The following is a 20,449-nucleotide window of genomic DNA, read 5'->3' as shown; positions in this document are numbered from 1 at the left end:
GGCTGTATCCTCCCTGGCCTATTTCCATATTTCCACAGCCCCTGTTAACTATCCCCAGAGGACATTAAGAGCATGTTCCAATGCAAGTCTTTAGGGCGTTGTGTAGCCAGAACTTCATTCATTTAGAGACAAATGGGCTTGCAGGTCTGTGGCCATTCTGCTGATCGTTCCATTTTAATACTTCCATGTGAACATATCTAACAAGCATATGCAGCAGTCACAGGTTATTTATGTCCTGTACATGTAAACTGTTGTGTGACCACCATTTTGGGATAGCAGATATTCAGTTTGCTTGCCTTTTGTGGTTCTCTCCCTAATTGCTTTGTGAACTGAAACTTTTTTTTGATGTTTATGTTATTACAATATAGATTTCTCTTAAATTTGACTAATAAGCGTGTCAGTACAGCTCCAAATTTAAATATAGCTCTATTAGTTTGTAGAATTCTTGGCTATGTTCTGGGCACTATTACTTGTTTTAATTAGACTGTCTCATTTAATCCTTCAAACAGTCCTATGAGATAGACGTCCCCATTTTAGAAAGAAATAGAAGTTCGGAGAAGCTAAGTAATTTGGCCAAGGACACATGTCAGAGCTGGGATGATGACTGTCTCCTGTTGCACCAGCTGCTTCATGGTGTCCCCAGTCTGTAATCACTGGAATCCTTTTGGTGATGAAGGGATTAAGGCTTAATGAGGTCGCTTGCTCACATTTACATACTGATGAGGTGTAGAGCAGGGATTCAAACCCTGATTTTACAGCTCAGGATTCCAGTGCTCTTTCACTTTGAGTGTTCCAAATACGCCAGGTAAACGTTATTCTCTGTGACTTAAAGCGCTTCCAACAAACCTATTGCATCGGATGCTTAAAGCTGCATTCAGGTTAGACACAGGGATTGTGCCTCCCTTGTTTGGATGATGAATGAATTGGGGTTAAAAGAATTGCCTTCATTTAAAATCAAGCAGGCAAAAAAAAAAAAAAAAGAAAATCCTGCAAGTGAATCTTTTCAATATAGCCTTCTCTACATAAAAGGTGTAAAAAGCAAATCCTTTAATACATTTTGTGTAGGGAAATTGTCCCTTGCCTTATGTCATTTCTACTTGTTCCTTCCTGTAAATAAAACACACAAGTTGTATTTATTTGACCTTTCTGACTGATTTTAATTCTGACTGATTTTAATTTGAATTTTCATATTATCCACATTTTTCACATCTTCTCCATAGTAAATCCATCATGCAGGAAAAATATTTTTAAGGCTGATAAATTGTGATGGTTTTTATCCCATCAGTCTATAATGTCCTTAGTATTAATATAGACAGTGGTGGTGAATATGCTAAGAAGTTGGCAAAGACCTCTATATGTGTTTATTTGAGTTTCTGTACAACAGCAAAGTGAATATAACTGCTGAATTTTTGAACCTTTGCTTTGTTCTGGAACCTAATGTCCTGCTGGGTGCTCTGTTATATAGAACCTCTCAGATATGCTGCTGCTTTATATTCTGGGTGGTAGAAAGTAAAAGATAGTCTGCTTTTGGCTTCTGCTTTGAAAGCCCTCTGCTTTCATGTTTCGTTTCTTTAAGGCTAATTAAGTACCTGCTCTCAGAACTTCCCTGCTGGTCCAGTCCCCTGTGCTCCCAACGCAGGAGACCTGGGATTGATCCCTGCTTGGGAAACTAGATCTCACATGCCACAACTGAATGTCTTACATTCCACACTTAAAGATCTGCATAGCCAAATAAGTACAAATACATTAAAAACCTACCCTCTTGTGTGATCATAGAATAGGCCTGACTTTGACATAACCTGTTGTCACTTGTATTTGTATGGCCTGAATTTGGACTTTAGCTTTCCTGTGATTGTCTAAAAAGAATCCATATTTGGTGTTCTTCCCCTCTTTCTAAGTTAAAAAAAAAGTGAAATGAAACGTTCGGCTCTGGTTGGTAAGAGCTGGCCTTGTTGAATGGTCTTTCATGCCTCACTGGGAATATGTTGGAGAGTGTGCCATCAGTTCTAGCACAAATATGCTGTGGTATTAAGTCCTCAAGTTTCTAGCCATTCAGCCTTGATCAGCAGCTATCCAAATCCATTCTGGTTGACAACTCTTTTGTGAATATAAATACAAGGCATCCTGTTTTTTATTAACTTCTCCCACTAAATCTAGGACAAAGACCATGTATTTCAGAACTTAGGGAGCCACTTTGTGTTCCAGGAAAATCATTTTGCCATATTGTCATGGCTGTTCAAAATGGTACTCGGGATTTTGTCTGTAAAATAGAATTTTTTAGTCAATCACTATGCTGGTTCACTTCCTTTATATTCTGAATTAGAATGTCTCTGTATTTAGTTACAAGTAACCTTGAAGGTAAAGCTATTGCAGTTGTCATTGAAAACAATTGTCATTGGGTTTGTATGAACATCTTCCAAACCTCCAGCCAGCCCGTTCCCTCTGTCCTGAGTCTTCCTGTGTATCAGAACAATGTGTCTAAGTTGGGCATTTATTAGACAACTTGTAGAGACCTAGTGTTTTCTTTTGGCACATAAGAAATAATCAATAAACACAGTGTATCGATAGACAAGTCAGATACTAGCATTACAGTGTTGTGACATCCCCCTTAGGAAAAGATGTCTCATATTCTGAAATGTGACCCTCACACACATCTTTCTGCATCTTTCTAGAATATTCTGCATCTTTCTAGAATAAGGATCTCACCTCCAGCAGTTTCCCTATGGCTGTGAAATTCTCCCCTGCTTTATTTCATTTTTATTTGTTTTTTGAAACAAAAGTACCTACTGTAGTAGTTTGAAAAACAAAAATAATAACCTTTGACAGTTAAAAAGGTCTAGAGGAGTGCGGAGTCATACTTGTAATAGTATTAAAAGGATTTTAAAGTCAGCTAGAGACACAACCAGCCATAGAGGATGCAGTGCATTTATATGAGAGGAATGTGTGTCTTTTCTATATAAAATTTAAAGCTTCTTAACCGTTGAAAACTTGAAATGCCTGAAGCTAAATTGTGTACCTTTTGTAGAATGCTTGCCTGTGGTTCGGTGAGCATTATTTTGCACAGTAAAGAAAATAGATTTTTGAGAAAATAATTGGATTTCTTTAAGTAATCTTACCACTTTTGCATTTTCCCATCTGGATGCAGTTGAAAGTACCCATGGCAGACAAGCCTGGTAACACAGTGAACTTCCGGAAGCTACTACTGAACCGTTGCCAGAAGGAGTTTGAAAAAGATAAAGCCGATGATGATGTCTTTGAGAAGAAGCAGAAAGAGCTCGAGGCTGCCAGTGCTGTAAGTATTTTCACAGGAAAACTGTGCTTGCGCACTGTGAGTGTCATCAGAATTTTCATGAAGCCGGCTGCCTCATCGTCCTGCTACTTCAGTAGGTAGTTTCTATTTCTTCAGGTGGAGATATACTGTATTGATGTTTAGAGGAAAGCTTTATTCCTTTTAGTGCCACGTGTTAAAACGACTTGGCCTTCTAAGATAGGGATTCAGAACCTAGACTTCAGAGAGGTTACTGAATTCCAGAAATCTCCTGAAATGGATGCGAAATTGTGGGTATAGTTTTATTTTCTGAACAGGTCTGTGGTTAACTGTCAAAACCTCAAAGGCTCTCCCTGACCCCTAGTTTAAACAAGTTTATTTCAACAACAAGACACTTGACTTGAAGGGAAAATTACATAGGATCATTTCTTCTTTTAGAGTAATTTATCCTTACTTAAATAGAGATTGCCTTATGTGTAACAGTTACATACAAAAAAATTATAAAATTTTCACTGGTTTTATAATGGTAAATAAAAAACATTAAAATTCTCCAGTCAAACAAGGAGTGCAAGAACTTTTATGTTGTTCTGTTTTTGTTAGACAATGAAAGCAAAATAATATACTGGAGTATAAAGATAAGAGTTGATGAGTATGCCCCTAATGGAGATAAAGGGGATGTTTTCACCAAACCAGGATTTATCGCCATCCCATCTTCATTTGATGTTAATCAAAACATACCATCGGCCCTTTAGTTTTCTTTTAAAAATGCACTATGCTTGTGCATATACACCAATTACTTTATGTACAGTAAAGGAATGAGAAAGGGGAAAATGAAATCGAGAAACTGCACTCTAGTAGTCAGGATGTGGTGGGACCAAGTTGTGATTTTCTAACGGAGAATGTCTTTTTGGTCTGGAGGAACAGAATTCTAGGGGTTCCCTGTTTAGTAGACACCTCCTCTCTGCTGTTGGAACACAACAGTTGTATCTTCATCCTCCACTCCCAACTGTGCAGATGTGTGTTTTTCATTGATTGGCTGTCTGTCAGATCAGAATTGATCTGCCTCACTGACAAACCCTTTCGTTCACAATGGGCTTTTATTAGGGTACTAAGTGGTGTATGCCTCTTAATGTTAAACGGCATCTCTGAACCATCCTGCCCCTACACCTTCAAATCAGTATGATCGTTTTTCTCAGTTTTGACTTCTTCCTTGAGCTTTTCATCATCTATGCCGAGTGCCATAGTCTCCCTAGCTGCCTCTTCATAGAAGACTTGCCAGGTCTGTACTGAACAAGCACACGGGCAGCACCAGTCAAACGTATGTTTTTAGCATCTATTGAGTAGTACCATCTTCATCGTCAGGATTCTGTTATTCTTCCTTATGCAATAGCCAGAGGAGAGGACAAGGCTTCATGATGAACTAGAAGAAGCTAAAGATAAAGCCCGGCGGAGATCCATTGGCAACATCAAGTTCATTGGAGAACTCTTTAAACTCAAAATGCTGACTGAAGCCATCATGCATGACTGCGTGGTGAAGCTGCTGAAGAACCACGATGAAGAATCCCTCGAGTGTCTATGTCGCCTGCTCACCACAATTGGCAAAGACCTGGACTTTGAGAAAGCAAAGGTAGGACCCCCAAATCTCAGAAACCTCCTGCAGGGACGCTGTCAGTTGCGGAAGTTGACTGTCAACACGAGTCTTCGCCTTGTCCCGGCAGCCAGGGCTGCTTGATTGTCTTTTGTCCTTCTCACGGTCAGTGTTAGGCCATCGTGCTCCTTACCACGTTTTCATTAAAGTCAGAGGTGAAGAGGGTCCAAAAGTATTTAAAGGCCGGGTCATGAATTGAGATTATTTGTCCCGTGTCCTTTATTTTACAGGCCCTTCATATGCATATGAATAGCAGTACATTTCTGTGGAATGTACAGAAATTTGGGGGTGGGGGAGAAGCTAACAAGAGCCAGGACTGACGGCAAGACAAGAATGAAGATCCAGTAGCTTTCTCAAGTTTATGCTCTAATTAATGACAGGGCTATCTAACCATAATATAAGAAATCATGGGGAATTCGTGTAACTCTATGGCTGATTCACATCAATGTATGACAAAACCCACTGAAAAATAAAAAAAAATAAAAAAAAAAATTATAATTCAAACATAACATTGTACTCTCCTCATAAGGGGTAGGGAAATTAGAAACGCATCAAAGAAATAATGTCAGAAATGTTTTATAACATCGGAATCAGCTAGGGTTATGTTTGGCTGTGACAGAAAACCCTGAATATCAGTGTACATATAAGACTGAGGTTTATTTCTCACTCATGTAAATGAAGTTCAGGAGTAAAAATTCTAAGGCTGGCCTGGTGGCTGGCTAAGAGATGACAAAAAATTTCAGTTCCTCCAGTGTAACATTTTGTCATCCCTAAGGTGTAGCCCTGGAGTACTTTTTGACATCATAGCCGAGAAGGTTAGAAAAGGGCAAAGGAGCACTGGGAAGACCCAGAGGGATCGGGTAGAGAGGGAGGTGGGAGGGGGGATCGGGATGGGGAATACATGTAAATCCATGGCTGATTCACGTCAATGTATGACAAAACCTACTGCAATATTGTGAAGTGATTGGCCTCCAACTGGTGGAAATAAATGAAAAAAAAAAAGAAAGAAAGAAAAGGACAAAGGACACAGCCACCTCTCTTAAGGTTCCAGGGAGATGCAGTATGACATTTCCATTTATATTCTGTTGGCCTGTAATTAGTCATATGGCCATGGCCTGCTGCCTGGAATATGTAGCCTTTATTTTGGGTGTATGTTCAATTAAAAATTCTACCACAGTGCCTTTTGGCCAAAAATTGTATTCCTATGCTGTCTTAAAATTCTCGTGGTAAAACTACATTTGAATTCCTTAGCCAGGAACACTAATGATTTTGTATCTTGCAGCCACGTATGGACCAGTATTTTAATCAGATGGAGAAAATTGTGAAAGAAAGAAAAACCTCATCTAGGATTCGATTCATGCTTCAGGATGTAATAGATCTAAGGCTGGTAAGTAGAAAAATAAACCTACCTCTCCAGTCTCTTTTCAGGATTTGGCCTGGGGAGGCTGTGCTAGGATTTATATGTGTAATGGCTTAATGCTTTTGCCGCATGACTCAGAACATGGAGCGACAAGCTGTGACGACAGAGCTGTGTGAAAGGACAAAGAGTGTGTTCACCTGCCTGGCACTCATTTCTTCTCTTTATTCTGGTGACCAAACCATGTGGCAGTTTTGAAGTTAGCCATTCCGAACTCAGACTGTGGTCGTTTAAATGTATTCTCTGCATGCTAAATAACCAAGAATTCTCATCTTCCAGATAAATGTCTTTCGCTCCCCGAGCCTTACGTTTTAGTCCCTGAAGTGGTGGTGTTGTCTACCTCGCAGGTGTGTTAAAAGCATTCAGTGGTCATGTACGTGCCCAGCTCTCAGGAGATGTAGCTGTTTTCCTCTCTGTTGTTTTTCCTGTATACCCTCTTGTTCTGCTGCTTTTTTTCCTCCTTTGTCATATTAAGTATAGTTTTTACCACTGCCACCTTTTTCAGCTCATAGAGGAAATACACTGCCACTGACCCTAAGATAGAGGAAGTGAATATAGGTCCCCCTCTCTACCCTGCCTTGCGCTCAGACCAGGTAGCATTGACGACGGCTCTTCATGTTACTAAGCTGAGATAGGACCTCAGGATCCTTCTTATTAACAAAGCCACTACCAGTTGATCAGAATTTTGAATGCTGATTTAAATCTATTTGCCATTCTTGCCTCAAACTAATAAAAGTAAGTGTTAAAAATTGCTCTGCCTCTTCCTTCAGTCACTCAAATTTGTATCAGATATTGAGACTGTAGCTCAGAAGGGAGGGAATAGGAGAAGTGTAACTTGACGGAGACAGCATGTCTTACTCTTAGCAGAGAGGATAACTAGAGCTTAGAGTGATTGTGGCATTTTGTATAGAAACCATAACCTTGGTATGCGAGGAAGGAAAATGCTAGTCGTCCTCGATTTAGAACCCCAGCGGAGTATGGTGTGAGCTGAGTAGCAACGTATCCGACTGGGTCAAGGCCAGAAGTCCTGATCTTTCTTGGCTGCTCTTCTCTCTCCTTTCAGAAGAACAAAATGATAAATTGTACAGATAGGTGGGCAGGTAGGTGGATGGGTAGATAGACAAGATAGGTAGGTAAATAGTTGGGCCATCCTTTCACTCTGTATTTTTATCCATTGACGTTTATATATAGTAATTCAGAGTGGATTGAGAAGGATTTAAATATTTAGCGCTAACATCTAAACTGCACATAGTGTCATCTGTAAGATGGTTGAAAAACTGCCATAGTACCAGATTTTATATGTATGTTATGCTTTTCTAGCAGTGAAAGAATAGAATAGATTTTTCTAAAGTTTGCTTTTTATTTTTAGTTATCTAGCTGACATTCTCATTTTCTCCTTTTATAGTGTAATTGGGTATCACGACGAGCAGATCAAGGGCCTAAAACTATTGAACAGATTCACAAAGAAGCTAAAATAGAAGAACAGGAAGAGCAGAGGAAGGTCCAACAACTCATGACCAAAGAGAAGAGAAGACCAGGTGAGGGGTGGAGTCTACCGGACGTTAGAGGACTTGGGAGTTTGAGGGGTGAATATGTTAAGAATTTTATATTTAGATGTGAAATGAGAGCAGAAAGACTGACCCAAACTACAGAATGGTGATTGATAAGTGAAACGGCATCACATGGAGACTGGTTGTTGTGTAAAAACAGAGAATGTGGGAAGTACATATTATTTCTTTGACTACTCCAAAGTCAGTAATCAACAAGACTTTATTGAGCATCTTCTGTATACTCAGTATGGTGAGGGATATAAAAAGAGGTAGAAGATACAGCTCCTTCCCTCAGGAAGCCAAAACTAATAAAGGGAATGTTTTTGAGCAAACGGAAGATACTATCAGTTATGAAATGTATTGTCCACCAAGGCTGTTAAAATTCAGAACAGGCGGGATAGCAACCTGGAGGAAAGGGGCACTTGAACTGAGCACTGGTAGATGGCCAATATTTGGAAGGGATGGAAAAATTTTAGTCATGAAACTAAAATAAATATATACTGTAAAGAGGAATAAATAAGCCTGAGTAGAGTAAAATTTAAGTGTCCAGAAGGATTGAAAAAATGTCAAGAAGAGTGTGTCCAAATTAGGAGCTTTGGGCTGAGCTGACGTTGAGGAGCCCCTGTGTGTTTTTGAGCAAAGGAGTAATGACATGCTGGATATGCACAGATGAAATGAGTCTGTTGCTCACTGGAAAGACCCTGATGCTGGAAAAGTCTGTGGGCAGGAGGAGAAGGGGGCAGCAGAGGATGAGATGGGTGGATAGTATCTCTGACTCAGTGGACATGAGTTTGAGCAAACTCTGGGAGATGGTGAAGGACAGGTAAGCGTGGCGCAGTGTAGTCCATGGATTCACAATGGGTCAGACACAACTTAGCAACTGAACAACAATGACAACATTGCTCGTCACATGATGAATCAAGGGGTATACCAAACTCAGAAACGCTGCTGTCAGTTGGAATCCTATGTGGAAGGAGGTAAAACTTGGCAGTGATAAAAATAAAAAGGAAGAAACAGGGAGAAAAAAAAAGGTGAAATAGTAAGAGAAAACAGAAAATTTCTGAGAAAACAGAAAATTCTACTGACTCAGTTTAGGAACATTAAAAGAGGAAACGTGTTTCAGAAAGGAAAGGAAATGATCATTTTTCTTATAAGCTTGTTTCTTCTGAGATGACATCCAAATGGGAATGCTCGTTTTGTCCACTGTGCTATGAAGAGCTCAGATGGTGACCGGGTCATATTAGTATAGAGGTTGAGATCAGAGACTCTGGAGCCAAGCTGTCTTGTGAGTTTCAGCTCTCTTGCATCCTGGCTGCGTGACCTTGCGCAAGTCACTTAATCTGTAAAATTGATCGAATAACAGTACCTAGGATTTGTGTGAGGCTGAAATGAGATACGTCAAGTGTTCAGCATAGCACCTGACACCTACTAAATATTCAATTAGCCATGACCTGCTATTTATCAGAGACACTGTATACTCTTAATGAAGTTTTGAGAGATGACTCCACCAGGGCAGAAAGTGTGCTTTTCTGTTTCACATGAACAAGGAATAATCAAGCGTGTTCATGATCATTAATATCACTTAGCAAAGAGAAAATCAAGAAGCATGTGAGAATTGGAAAAGCTTTTAGATAGACAGTTTGGTGGTCTTTCATTCAGTAAATATTCATTGAGTGCTTGTCACATAACGAGAGAGACAAAGTCCATTACCTCCTGCAGCTCACATCTTAGGAGGAACATAGGGGGACAAATACTTCAACATATTTAAGTTTGTCAGATATGTTCTGTAGAAACACTAAAACAGAGAAGGAGTAGGAGTGCAAGGTTTGATGAGTAGAGAGGTTGCAGTTTTATACTAGGACGATTGGGAAGCCTATTTAAGTTGGTGGTGTTTGAGCAAAGACTGAAGTAAGGGAAGGAGTTAATTCATGTGGCTATCTGGGGAAGTGGGTTTTAGGAAAAGGTGATAGTAAGTACAAATGCCCTGAATGCTAGAGCAAAGGTTATGGGGGGAGAGTGGTAGGAGATGGGGTCTGAGAGGCAGGAGCCAGATTACTTAGAGCAGATAAACCATTTATAAGGAGTTTGTCTTTTTCTCACAATGAAATAGATAACAGAAGTGTTTTGAGCAAAGAAATGACAAAGCGTGACTCATAATTTACTAGGGCCACACTGGCTGCCATGATGATAAAAGGTGAGGATGAAAGCAGGAAGCCACTGATGATGTTTTTGTACCAGTTGAGGCTTATTGCTGACTTAACCAAATTTGTAGTGTTAGTAGTGGTTAGAAGGGGTCTAGATGCTGATATGTTGAAAAGGTTGAACTGACAAGATTTGCTGACAAATTAAGTGCAGCATGTGAGAAAGAGGAGTCAAGGCTTTCTGCCTCTCAGTGCCTGAAAGTTTGGAGAAGCTGGTTTTAAGGGAATGATCAAACCATAGTGTGTCTTATACATTAAGTGAAATAAACTTTGGAATAAATTATTTCCATCTTATTTCTCCCTAAGTATTCTCATCATTAACTCTATACACATTAGATTTGGCCCTCCCTTAGGGAGGATTAGTCTAGCACTAAATCCTTGTTCATTTGTATGAGTTGGTTTCTTCCAGGTCAGTAATGTTTTATGAGAGATAGATACCAGTAGAGTGCCTCTACTTGAAATTGTCGTGTTGTGGGTGGTAAGGAGACTGTCAGCCGTGCTTTCAGTTTCTATTGTCTTCTTCCTGGGCTTTGATTGGAGCTGCTGAGTTGAAAAAATTGCTCACCGTTTCATTGCCAAACTGATTTGAGACAGATGAGAGTCTGGCTCACTCTGTTTTTCCTACAGGTGTCCAGAGAGTGGATGACGGTGGGTGGAACACTGTTCAAGGGGCCAAGAATAGTCGGGTATTGGACCCCTCAAAATTTCTGAAAATCACTAAGGTGAGTGTGACATTTAAGAACAACTTCAAATAGTCTCAGAAACATGACTCTCAAAATTACTTCTCACATAAAATAGCCATATTACAGATTTTGCCTGGTGGTTGTTTTTTATTGCAGATGCATTTCTACAGGCAGCCTTAGTAAGTGTACTCTTACCTAGTTGTCCTGGAATTAGTCCTTTTTATTTGTATGAGTGTTAACCAAGAAGGGCTAGATTAGGTTTAGTACGGTTTATTAAATTGACTAGGTTAATTCTTAAAGGTATGAGATACTTAGTATAAGAGAGATAATAACAGAAGTTCTTGAGAAGCCATAGTAAGTTGCAAGCTTTTATACATTGTATCCTTAGCTCTAAGGAAGGAGAAAGTGCCTCTTTAAGTTTGGCCATGAAAGGAATTAATGGTTTGCTGTATCTAAGGCATAAAAGAAATCACAGAAGACCTACCAGAAATTATTCTGTGATAAAGACTTACTGGACTCTACTTCCTTCTCTTGATAGTCTATGGGCAGTAAGAGGAAAGAATTTTCTCCTGGCAGATGTTTTCAGCAGTAGAAGTTGATGACTATATGTAGAGTGAAGAGAACCTTGGAGAACATAGAGAAAATGGAATTACATTTTGTAAAAGTGGAAACTTCCACAGCCTACTGGGTTTTGCAAACCATTTGCAAATGCGGTTTGATCCTTACTTGTAATACACTTCCCATAGATCTGAAATTGGCAGCCTGCCATGAGGATACTAAAGACAGTCTAAAACTCACAATGAAGATATCAAATAGAAGATGAGCTGTGTTGTTTGCGTCCTTACAGTTTTTTCAAAGCACTGCTTCAGGATGGAGCATTCCCTCTCTGGATCTCTCTTGATGTATCAGCTAGGATCCTGTTTTCTAAGACTCTGGTACATTCTTCCAGTTGTTTATGTCTCAAAAAGGGAATTCCATTGCTGAATACAACTTGATTCCCATCCGCTTCCATTTCCAGCAAGAGACAGTTTTAACTAAAATAATTTGTGTTTTAAAATATTGTTTCTGTGCATGGGCGCTATAATAAGGAATTGCTGGTATTAAGCTTACAACATTATTTCCTTAAATTTTAAAAAATATATAAATTAAAATAAATGTATGTATTCAGATAGTTATACTGTTGGTACTCTATATAAATATTAAAAGCTCAAAACCATTAAGGAGATTGACTGTTAACTATTAACTGCATATAGCAAGCAGCGCTGTCAGAACACAGTAGTGCCGTTGTTAGGAGGACCTGCCTTGCAGCGTTTGTGTTGTGGTGTGCATTTTATGAGGTACTCTGCATTTGTGCTGAAGTTGTGCTGGGAGAGTTAAATCTGAGAGAGAGCAGGAACTCTGACTCCCCATCTGACATGTTCCTGTCTTTTCTCTTGTTTGCCTCTACTAAATCATGCGCCTATCTCACCTCTCCTTCCCTGTCCCAACCTATTTTAGGCTTTGCTAAAATGTGAAATCTTTGGGTCTTTTAACCTGTTTCCTGACAGTCACTTGAAAAAATTAATGAGTTAATTTTGTAATATTGGTATATTCCTTTTTTTTTTTTTTCTTTTCCCCATTGTAAAATCACTGGGCGTTTTAAGAGGGAAATCATTAAAAGCTACTTAGCAAACTGCCGTACCATCTTCGAGGATCTGAATGCATTCTCCAGGCCAGTGGTTTCTAGCTGTATTTTGTGGACCCTGGAGTCCAAAGAGTTCTTCAAGGGACAGAGGAATCCCAGATTAATGGGAGCAGCTCCAACTTATGTTTCATATATGAGCATTCCAAGCAAAATTTTGTTGTTGCTGAAATTGATTTTATTGCACTGGGGTGAAAAAGAGAAGATAAACTATTCTTCTAGAATAGTTCCTACTGTTGACTTGTGACCCTTTACGTTGCAGCCCACAATTGATGAGAAAATTCAGCTGGTACCTAAAGCGCAGCTGGGCAGCTGGGGAAAAGGCAGCAGTGGTGGAGCAAAGGCGAGCGAGACCGGTGAGTGTGGGGCATCCCTTCTCCGGAAGCTGGCGTCTGCAGTCGTTTCACCAGCGTGCGTTTTAGGGCAAGATCTGTAAACTAATCATGCCTAGATTTATCGGTGTCAGACTCTTATCATAATTGAGGGTTTCCTCCTCAGTATGGATCCTTAGGTATTTTGAATATTTAAAACAAGGTTTTTTTTTTTAATTCAATTAAAAGACTATTTAAAACTTTAATCTGTTTGATTCTTTTGTTGTTTTGTTGCTTTTTACAAATTCAATATAATTAGAAAAGTTATTGGGACTCCAAATTAAAATGGAAACTCATATTGCTGAGAAAAATAATATTATTACCCAGAAGCATTTAACTTTAGGGTGTTGTGAAAGAAAAAAGAATTAGATTAAAATATTTTTCAAAATCTATGTCAGAAGTAGATTTTGAGAGATTTGACTTTAGGACTGACATACTTGGATCATAACAATTTAAACTTCATTATTGACCTCCTTCCCATATTTCCCTTCAATTACATAATTTTGACTTTTTCTTTTAAATTAAATTGTTCACTTTAACTCACATCCATACTTTTACATAAGTGACATCACAGCATTTATGCAGCATTTTTTAAGTGAAATATTTTCTTTTGGTTTCACTTGCCTTCTTTCCTCCCCTATTTACCATTCCCATATCCTACTTAGGATAATTTAGTTATATTTTTAAAGGAGCAAATAGTTGTAATGAACAAATATTTCTAAATTCTTTTTTGCATACAAAATCCTTCTAATACTGTGCTTCTGAGAGTATGGTCTGTGTACCAGAAGGTTGGCATCAGGTGGTTAGGCTTGTTAGAAATGCCTAGCCTCAGGCCCTTCCCCACGAAGGCAGATAGATCAGTTAGAAGCTGCATTGTAGTCATGTGATTTGTATTTTTTTCTCACTCCTTAATATCTGTAGATGCCTTAAGATCAAGTGCTTCCAGTTTAAACAGATTCTCTGCTTTGCAACCTCCAGCACCTTCAGGGTCTACGTCATCCACACCTTTAGAGTTTGATTCCCGGCGGACCTTAACTAGGTAAGCAGTCTGCACATTTAATAAAGACTGACTTGCTTGTCAGGCTGGCTGGCTGACTGTCTGTCTGACACAACATTCTCTCTCTCTTTCTCTTTCTCTCTCTCTCTCTTTGATGATAATCCCTATGGATAGATTCATCAATGAAGTTGATTTCCTCTAAGATAAGGAAGTTATAGAGTTCAGATGAGGTGGAAGGGAAGGGCAAGTTATCTGACAAATATCCAATAGCTTGCTCCACTCAGAAGGCCAGGCCCACCCAAAGAGCCCCGGGAGCTTGTGTTAGGGCTCTCCAAGGTAAGGCTGCAGGGTGCTCGAGAGTAACTAGCACCCTCAGGCTGTGACCCTTAAGCTGTGAGTTAAAAGTCATGACCGCCCACCCATATACTTCTCTGTCGCACGGTTCTTGGAGTTATATTTGAGGTTGTCTTTTATTTTTCACTACTCTGTATTCTGCTGTATTTCTGCTTTCATTTTGCAGGATTCTTACAGTCAGGTGTTCCATTGGCTAGTTTACTGAGAGTGGATGAGAAATTGTAGTTTAATGACAGAATAAAATGTTTTGATGTAAGCACTTTTGGAACTGAGTTTCTTTAAACTCTCAAACTTTTTTTTTTAATTATAATTAATATGACTAGGTGGATTTTCTAAGCTGTATTACTATTCCTTTGGCTTCTGATACAAAATATAGCACAGGTGAACTTTTAAACAATAACCTAGATTGTCATTGAGCATCAGTTGCACTACTCGGATGTTTGTGGCCCTTTGCCCTGCTATGCATGTCCCCCGATGGCTCTGCTCTTTGAGGACTGTGTCTGTTCCTGCATAGTGATTAGACCGTTGTCATGCCTCTAGATCTTCCTTTTCTCCTTTTAAATTCAGCGTTGTTGATCTGTCTTGGGCTGAGGACCTCTTTGCCCTGCTGGTTAGAATTGTCTGAGAGAAGACTAGGAAGACAGGAAGAGTCTCTCCTAAAATGAAGGAAGTGTGTGATCTAGGCTATTCAAAAACTTTCCATGACTTGGTCCACAAATATTTTCCATGTATTTGAAATTTCTGAATAAATAAAATATCATAAAGTTTGTAAGACAGTAAAACCGTATTATTTTGGTACTGTTTCCCTTTCACTCACTTAGCTCATACACTCATCACTGTCTTTCTTCTTAAAAGATTTTTTAAAATTTAAACAAAGAATTGCCATTGGCATTTAAAATTTTCAAGCGGTATCCCTTTAACATTTAAGGAAAAACTAAAGCACATCTTAGTCTCATTAAAGCACTGATTTTACTTGTTTATGTAAATAATTACACTTTGGCGTGTAATTGGCACCTTACACATCTAAAGCTATCTGTGAAAAGTTCTCCTGCATACTTTTAGAAAGTCTTAGTGTTGTTTTATAATTTGAATACAGAGGGAATGGAGGTCTTTATTTTGAAATGTGTTGTTTTGTCTTTTAAGTCGCGGAAGTATGGGCAGGGAGAAGAATGACAAGCCCCTTCCGTCTGCAGCAGCTCGGCCAAACACTTTCATGAGGGGCGGCAGCAGTAAAGACCTGCTAGACAATCAGTCTCAGGAAGAGCAGCGGAGAGAGATGCTGGAGACGGTGAAGCAGCTCACAGGAGGCATGGACCTGGAGAGGGGCAGCGCTGAGGCTGAGCGGAGCAGAGCCAGGGAGACAGGTGAGGGGCTCTGTATAAACAGGTACAGGTGAAGACCGGGGCCTTAAATTTGGGAGGGAAAAAATACAAGGAGACTTTGTGCCCGAGTAGATTTCCAGAATCAATACATGTTAACAGCACACAAGCCAGTGCTTTAAAAGTTAGAGGATATCTTCCTAATCTTACGGTTCTCATTACCCCAGTATCCCGTTGTTCAGCAGTTTGTAAATTTTCCCCTTTCACTATTTAAAGTGATGAAGATGAGGTCCTTTTGCCGTATCTTAAGCAATATGAATTTCTTCTAAGGTCCCTGAATTGTACCCCCTTGTGCATCCTTTGTGAAAAGTGAAAGTGAAAGTCACTCAGTCGTGTCTGACTCTTTGCAACCCCATGGACTGTCCAGCCCGTGGAATTCTCTAGGCCAGAATACAGGAGTGAGTAGCCTCCCTTCTCCAAGGTATCCTTTGTACAGCCCCTCACATGTATGAAAATCCTGAAACTGTTGTGCCACCACAGGGCAAACCAAAGAGAAAGTATCAGATGGTCTTTTATTACCTTCATCTTGGAACCTCTGTGGTTTCTGTACATGTTGAGCATGTGTGTGCTTAGAGGACCAACTCAGGTACTGCTCTAAAAACTGCCTCATGTGTTTAACCTAGCTGATTGTCAGTTTCCTCGTGTCTTATATGGAGATAATAAGTGTGCTAATTCTGTAGAGTTATTGTGAAGGTTAAAAGTGATAATACATGTAAATACTTTGAACATTACCTGGTAAATACAAAGTTTGCAAAAAGGTATTAGATGTCTTAATGATGAGAATGACAGTGATGAAAAAGTTTTAAATCTTAATCCTGAAGTAATACTGTTGTTTTATAACATTTTCCTAGCTTTCAGTTTTGTTTCATTATTTAAATTATGTCTCTTAACTGTAGTTTCTAAATGGATTTCACAGGCAAATTGAAATGTCTTTTCCCAACTGATGAAGACTTGAGATCTTTCAGTTTTAAGGACGTGCGACTTTCTTCTCCATGCGGGGTGGTTTGGGAAGCTAACGAGATAGGGTGTGAAAGCCGTCTGGTGTGTGGTGGGTCAGGCGGCACAGCTGCCCGCCGCACGTTTGCTGTCTGGGTCCTTTGTGCATTTGCCACGTGCACCTCAGCAGCTCGTGACTTCTGGGCACCAGGCCCTGCCCTTGGTCTTCCGTCTCCTGGGTCAAGAAGAAGTTTATTAGATAACCCCATGAAAGATGATATACGTGGTGACCCAAGGATCGAAAGAGCAGAGAAAACCAAGGAAGGTCCTGGAATGCAGGAATGGAAAAACCAGACCCTTAGTGTCCTTCCCTCCCCTATGTTGTAACTGTTAACGGATTTCAGGTCCTCCTGAGCAGTATAGCCTGTCTCCCCTCCTACCCCATAGGGAGAAGTTATCTGCCTTAGTCTTCCCTCACCCAGGATACATGCCTCATCCAATCAGCAAATGACCCACAAGAGCCCCAGCCCACTCCTTGTACCCTGGGTATAAAAGTGGATTAAGGACTTCTGTTTAAGGTCAGTTCTTCCTTGAACTGGCCCACTGTTCTAACAGCGTCTCCCGCTCAAATAAACTTTATTCTCCTCTCCTGCCTCATGTCTGGAGATTCTTTTCCAACCCACACCCGGACCACAGCCATATAGAAGTACGAAAGGAGAAAAATGCTATGAAAGAAACAATAGTTGTAACAGACACAGGGGGATGTTAGAGAAGGCCTCCCTCAGGTCTGAAGGAAAGAGGAGTTTTAACAGGGTTGCAGGGAGGACAGGTGAGGGACAGAGAGGGAGCATCCATGTAGGAGGAGCACCGTGAGCAAAGCAGTTGCAAGCCACCGCCAAAGCCAGTGTGCTGTAGCTCTGCACAGCTGTGTGGCTGAGCGGGCCTCCTGTGTTCCTCCGCATCGCAGCAGTGGAGAGCAGTCACAGTACAGTAGGAAAATGGAGTATACTCTAGAAAAGCGTTCAGTCACCGTGTTGTATACCTGAAACTAACAAAATACTGTAAATAATACTGTAAATCAACTATACCTTGATTTTTTAAAAAGAACAAAAAGTGCTAATTATAAAAATTTATCAATATCTCAATACCTTGTAGCTATTGTGGATTATGAAGTTATTTAGTATGTGTGTATTCTAAAATGTTTCTGTATTCTACTTTTAGGTGGCTTGCTTTGTCAAATTTGTATCTGTTTTAATGCCTTTACTTAAAAAAAAAAAACAATGTAACAGCACACAAATATTATCAACCATAATTCTACCATTTTAATGATAATTTTTGTCATTTTTCCTTTCTCACTTTTTTATCCTCACTAGTGACAAAATCAGAAATTCCAGCAACATCAACCTCTGACAAGCCTGCGTTGTCAGAGGAAGAGATGGAGAGGAAGTCCAAATCTATCATTGATGAGTTTCTACACATTAATGATTTTAAGGTAAACAGAAATTTTTAGACAGGAAGCAGCGGCACAGAAAGGCCGGTGGCAGGAGACGGGGTGACTCGGTTCTGGTCTCAGTCGGCAACCGAGAGCCGACGAGACCTGGAGTGAGTAATCCCAGCCCCGCGCACTCCAGTCTGCACAACTGAGGCACTCCTGCCGAGCAGTTCACAAGATCAACTGGCAGGAAGGGAGAGCAGCTAACAACCCATTCCCACTACAGCATAACCAAATTTATTTTGATATTAATGAACAAAACCAACACATTATGAGGAATTCCTGGCTCCTTGTATTACCTGTCATTTTATCAACATTCTCATAGTAACTTTAAAGTACAGCTGACATTACTTTTTCTTTACTTCATAAGGGGAAAAACTGAGGCACAAAAGAGTAATATGCCAGGGTCAGACAGCTGAAGTGAGACTTTTCAAGATGTAGCTTTCTGTTTGCCCTTCTTTAACCTTAATCTTCTCCTTGATCTTCATTTTAAGATAGCAATGAGTAAGATACACATACTGCCTGACTTCATGAGCCTTGTGGTCTTAGGTTAGAGACAGATCATAAACAGATAAAGTCCACCAAGTGTTCAATTGTAGTTAAAATTAATGCTAGGAGACCTGTAGGATCTTATAATGGAACCTGGTTTAGGGATCTGGGGTCATCAAAGGCTTATCTGTTAAAATTATTTGTCAGATACATTAACTACTTTTGCTTTGGTAAAAGCTTGCCAAAATTGTCCAAAATTTAGAAATAGGAAGGTTTTGCTCCTGAGCGAGTTAGAGTACTTTTCAAAAATCCTTGAAAATGCAGCAAAGATAAGAACACTAGTTGAAATAAGCCAAAGAATAGACTTCATATATTGTGACTTGTTAGATTCCTGGAAAATGAATAATATTGTTATAAAGTGGCAGCACAGCTTTTTTTTTTTTTTTTTAACTGTCTGAGCCACCAGGGAAGCCCCTAGCACAGCTAGAGGTGCAAGAGGAAGGGGGCATATGCATACCTACGGCTGATTCATGTTGATGTATGGCAGAAGCCATCACAATTTTGTAAAGTAATTATCCTGTAATTAAAATAAAAGTAAAACTGAAAAATAGAAGAGAAAGCTAAGGTGCAAAGGTGTAACATAACTTGCTCTAGGTCATACATATTTCTGTCGTATAAATGGCAGACTCAGGATTCGAATCCAAGCTTCCAGCTTCAGAGCAGAAGCTATACTTTTTCTTAGTACCTTTTGGGTATTGGTGTGTCATGCTAAAGGCTTATTACAGAGCTCATTCTAAGGAAGGTTTTTCCCTAACACTTTAATAGGTGCTATAGTTAACAGTAATACAAGTGAATACTTATTGAGCAGTTGTTTTGTGTTTGGCAATATGCCAAGTGCTTATATGTATCATATGTAGTCCTCACAGTAAGCTTGTGATAGGAAGTCAAAGCTGAGAGATTAAGTAGCCTTCCTGAACTCACACAATAGCAAGTACGTGGCAGAACCAGGATTCAGACATGTTTGTCTGACTCCACACCTTGTGTTTTTAGCCTCTGTGAGATCTGTGTGTTGAGCTCCTGCAGTGTGTCACCACGTTAAGGAATGCATGAGTGTGTGCTCGTTGCTCAGTTGTCCAGCTCGCTGGGACCCCGTGGACTCTAGCCCGCCAGACTCCTTTGTCCGTGGGGAGTCTCCAGGCAAGAATGCTGGAGTGAGTTGCTTTGCCCTCCTCCAGAGTATCTTCCCAACCCAGGGACTGAACCCAGGTCTCCCGCATTGCAGGCAGATTCTTTACTGTCTGAGCCACCGGGGAAGCCCAAGAATACTGGAGTGGGCAGCCTGTCCCTTCTCCAGGGGGTCTTCCTGACCCAGGAATTGAACCGGGGTTTCCTGCATTGCAGATGAGTTCTTTACCAGCTAAGTCACCAGGGAAGCCCATTTTAAGGAATACTTCCTGTCAATATTGTAGTATATGTAGTGAACAACATAATCTGTTTTTATGGGTCTTTTATGGAGCTTATTATGTTCTAGTGGGTGATACAGACAAAGCTGTCCTAAAAATAGGTAGTAACTAAATAAGTAGCTTCTACAAAAATAAAGTGTTTCAGTGCAAAGAAGTAAGATTCGATGGTATGATAACCAGTGATTGGGCAGTCACAGGGATTCTAGGGGTGTCATTTCAGGTTAGAGGTAAAAAACGAGAAATAGAACATCAGAAACTAGGGAGAAGGGTAAGATTATGAACTGCTGTGAACTTAGAAGCTTCACATTAGTAGTTCCATGATACAGTTAGTTGGCCCAGTATGTAGATGCAGTGACTAAATTCTCATTGGAAGACAATCACTTCAGATATAATATTGAGCATTGAGTATTTGCTGTCATTTTTACTCTCTCCTGAAAAGGCTTTATAATGATGATGATAGGCTTAAAATGAGGTAAACCCCCACAAGGACAAAGAGCATAAGCTGTAGAAAGCAGCACCA

At 39.9% G+C, this 20,449-nt stretch overlaps 1 protein-coding gene and 1 pseudogene across 15 annotated transcripts in view; one reads left to right on the top strand and one right to left on the bottom strand.

The window, feature by feature from the left end:
• EIF4G3 (eukaryotic translation initiation factor 4 gamma 3) overlaps nucleotides 1–20,449 on the top strand; it is a 340,922-nt gene that overhangs the window by 294,970 nt on the left and 25,503 nt on the right. For 14 of the 15 annotated variants that reach the window (XM_065929977.1, XM_065929983.1, XM_065929978.1 and 11 more), the window contains 9 exons: nucleotides 3,146–3,292; nucleotides 4,659–4,895; nucleotides 6,199–6,303; nucleotides 7,739–7,871; nucleotides 10,712–10,806; nucleotides 12,711–12,804; nucleotides 13,741–13,858; nucleotides 15,314–15,534; nucleotides 17,859–17,977. In XM_065929977.1, coding sequence (XP_065786049.1) covers nucleotides 3,146–3,292; nucleotides 4,659–4,895; nucleotides 6,199–6,303; nucleotides 7,739–7,871; nucleotides 10,712–10,806; nucleotides 12,711–12,804; nucleotides 13,741–13,858; nucleotides 15,314–15,534; nucleotides 17,859–17,977 — 1,269 coding nt within the window. The remainder of the gene's footprint in view (nucleotides 1–3,145; nucleotides 3,293–4,658; nucleotides 4,896–6,198; nucleotides 6,304–7,738; nucleotides 7,872–10,711; nucleotides 10,807–12,710; nucleotides 12,805–13,740; nucleotides 13,859–15,313; nucleotides 15,535–17,858; nucleotides 17,978–20,449) is intronic. The other variant, XM_065929979.1, reaches the window with a different exon arrangement.
• On the bottom strand, nucleotides 4,212–4,510 carry LOC136162814 (small ubiquitin-related modifier 2-like; annotated as a pseudogene).

The sequence above is a fragment of the Muntiacus reevesi genome, chromosome 3 (assembly GCF_963930625.1).
Source record: "Muntiacus reevesi chromosome 3, mMunRee1.1, whole genome shotgun sequence".
Lineage (NCBI taxonomy): Eukaryota > Metazoa > Chordata > Mammalia > Artiodactyla > Cervidae > Muntiacus > Muntiacus reevesi.
The sequence above is the reverse complement of the archived record's forward strand: the minus strand, read 5'-3'. Positions and strand labels throughout refer to the sequence as shown.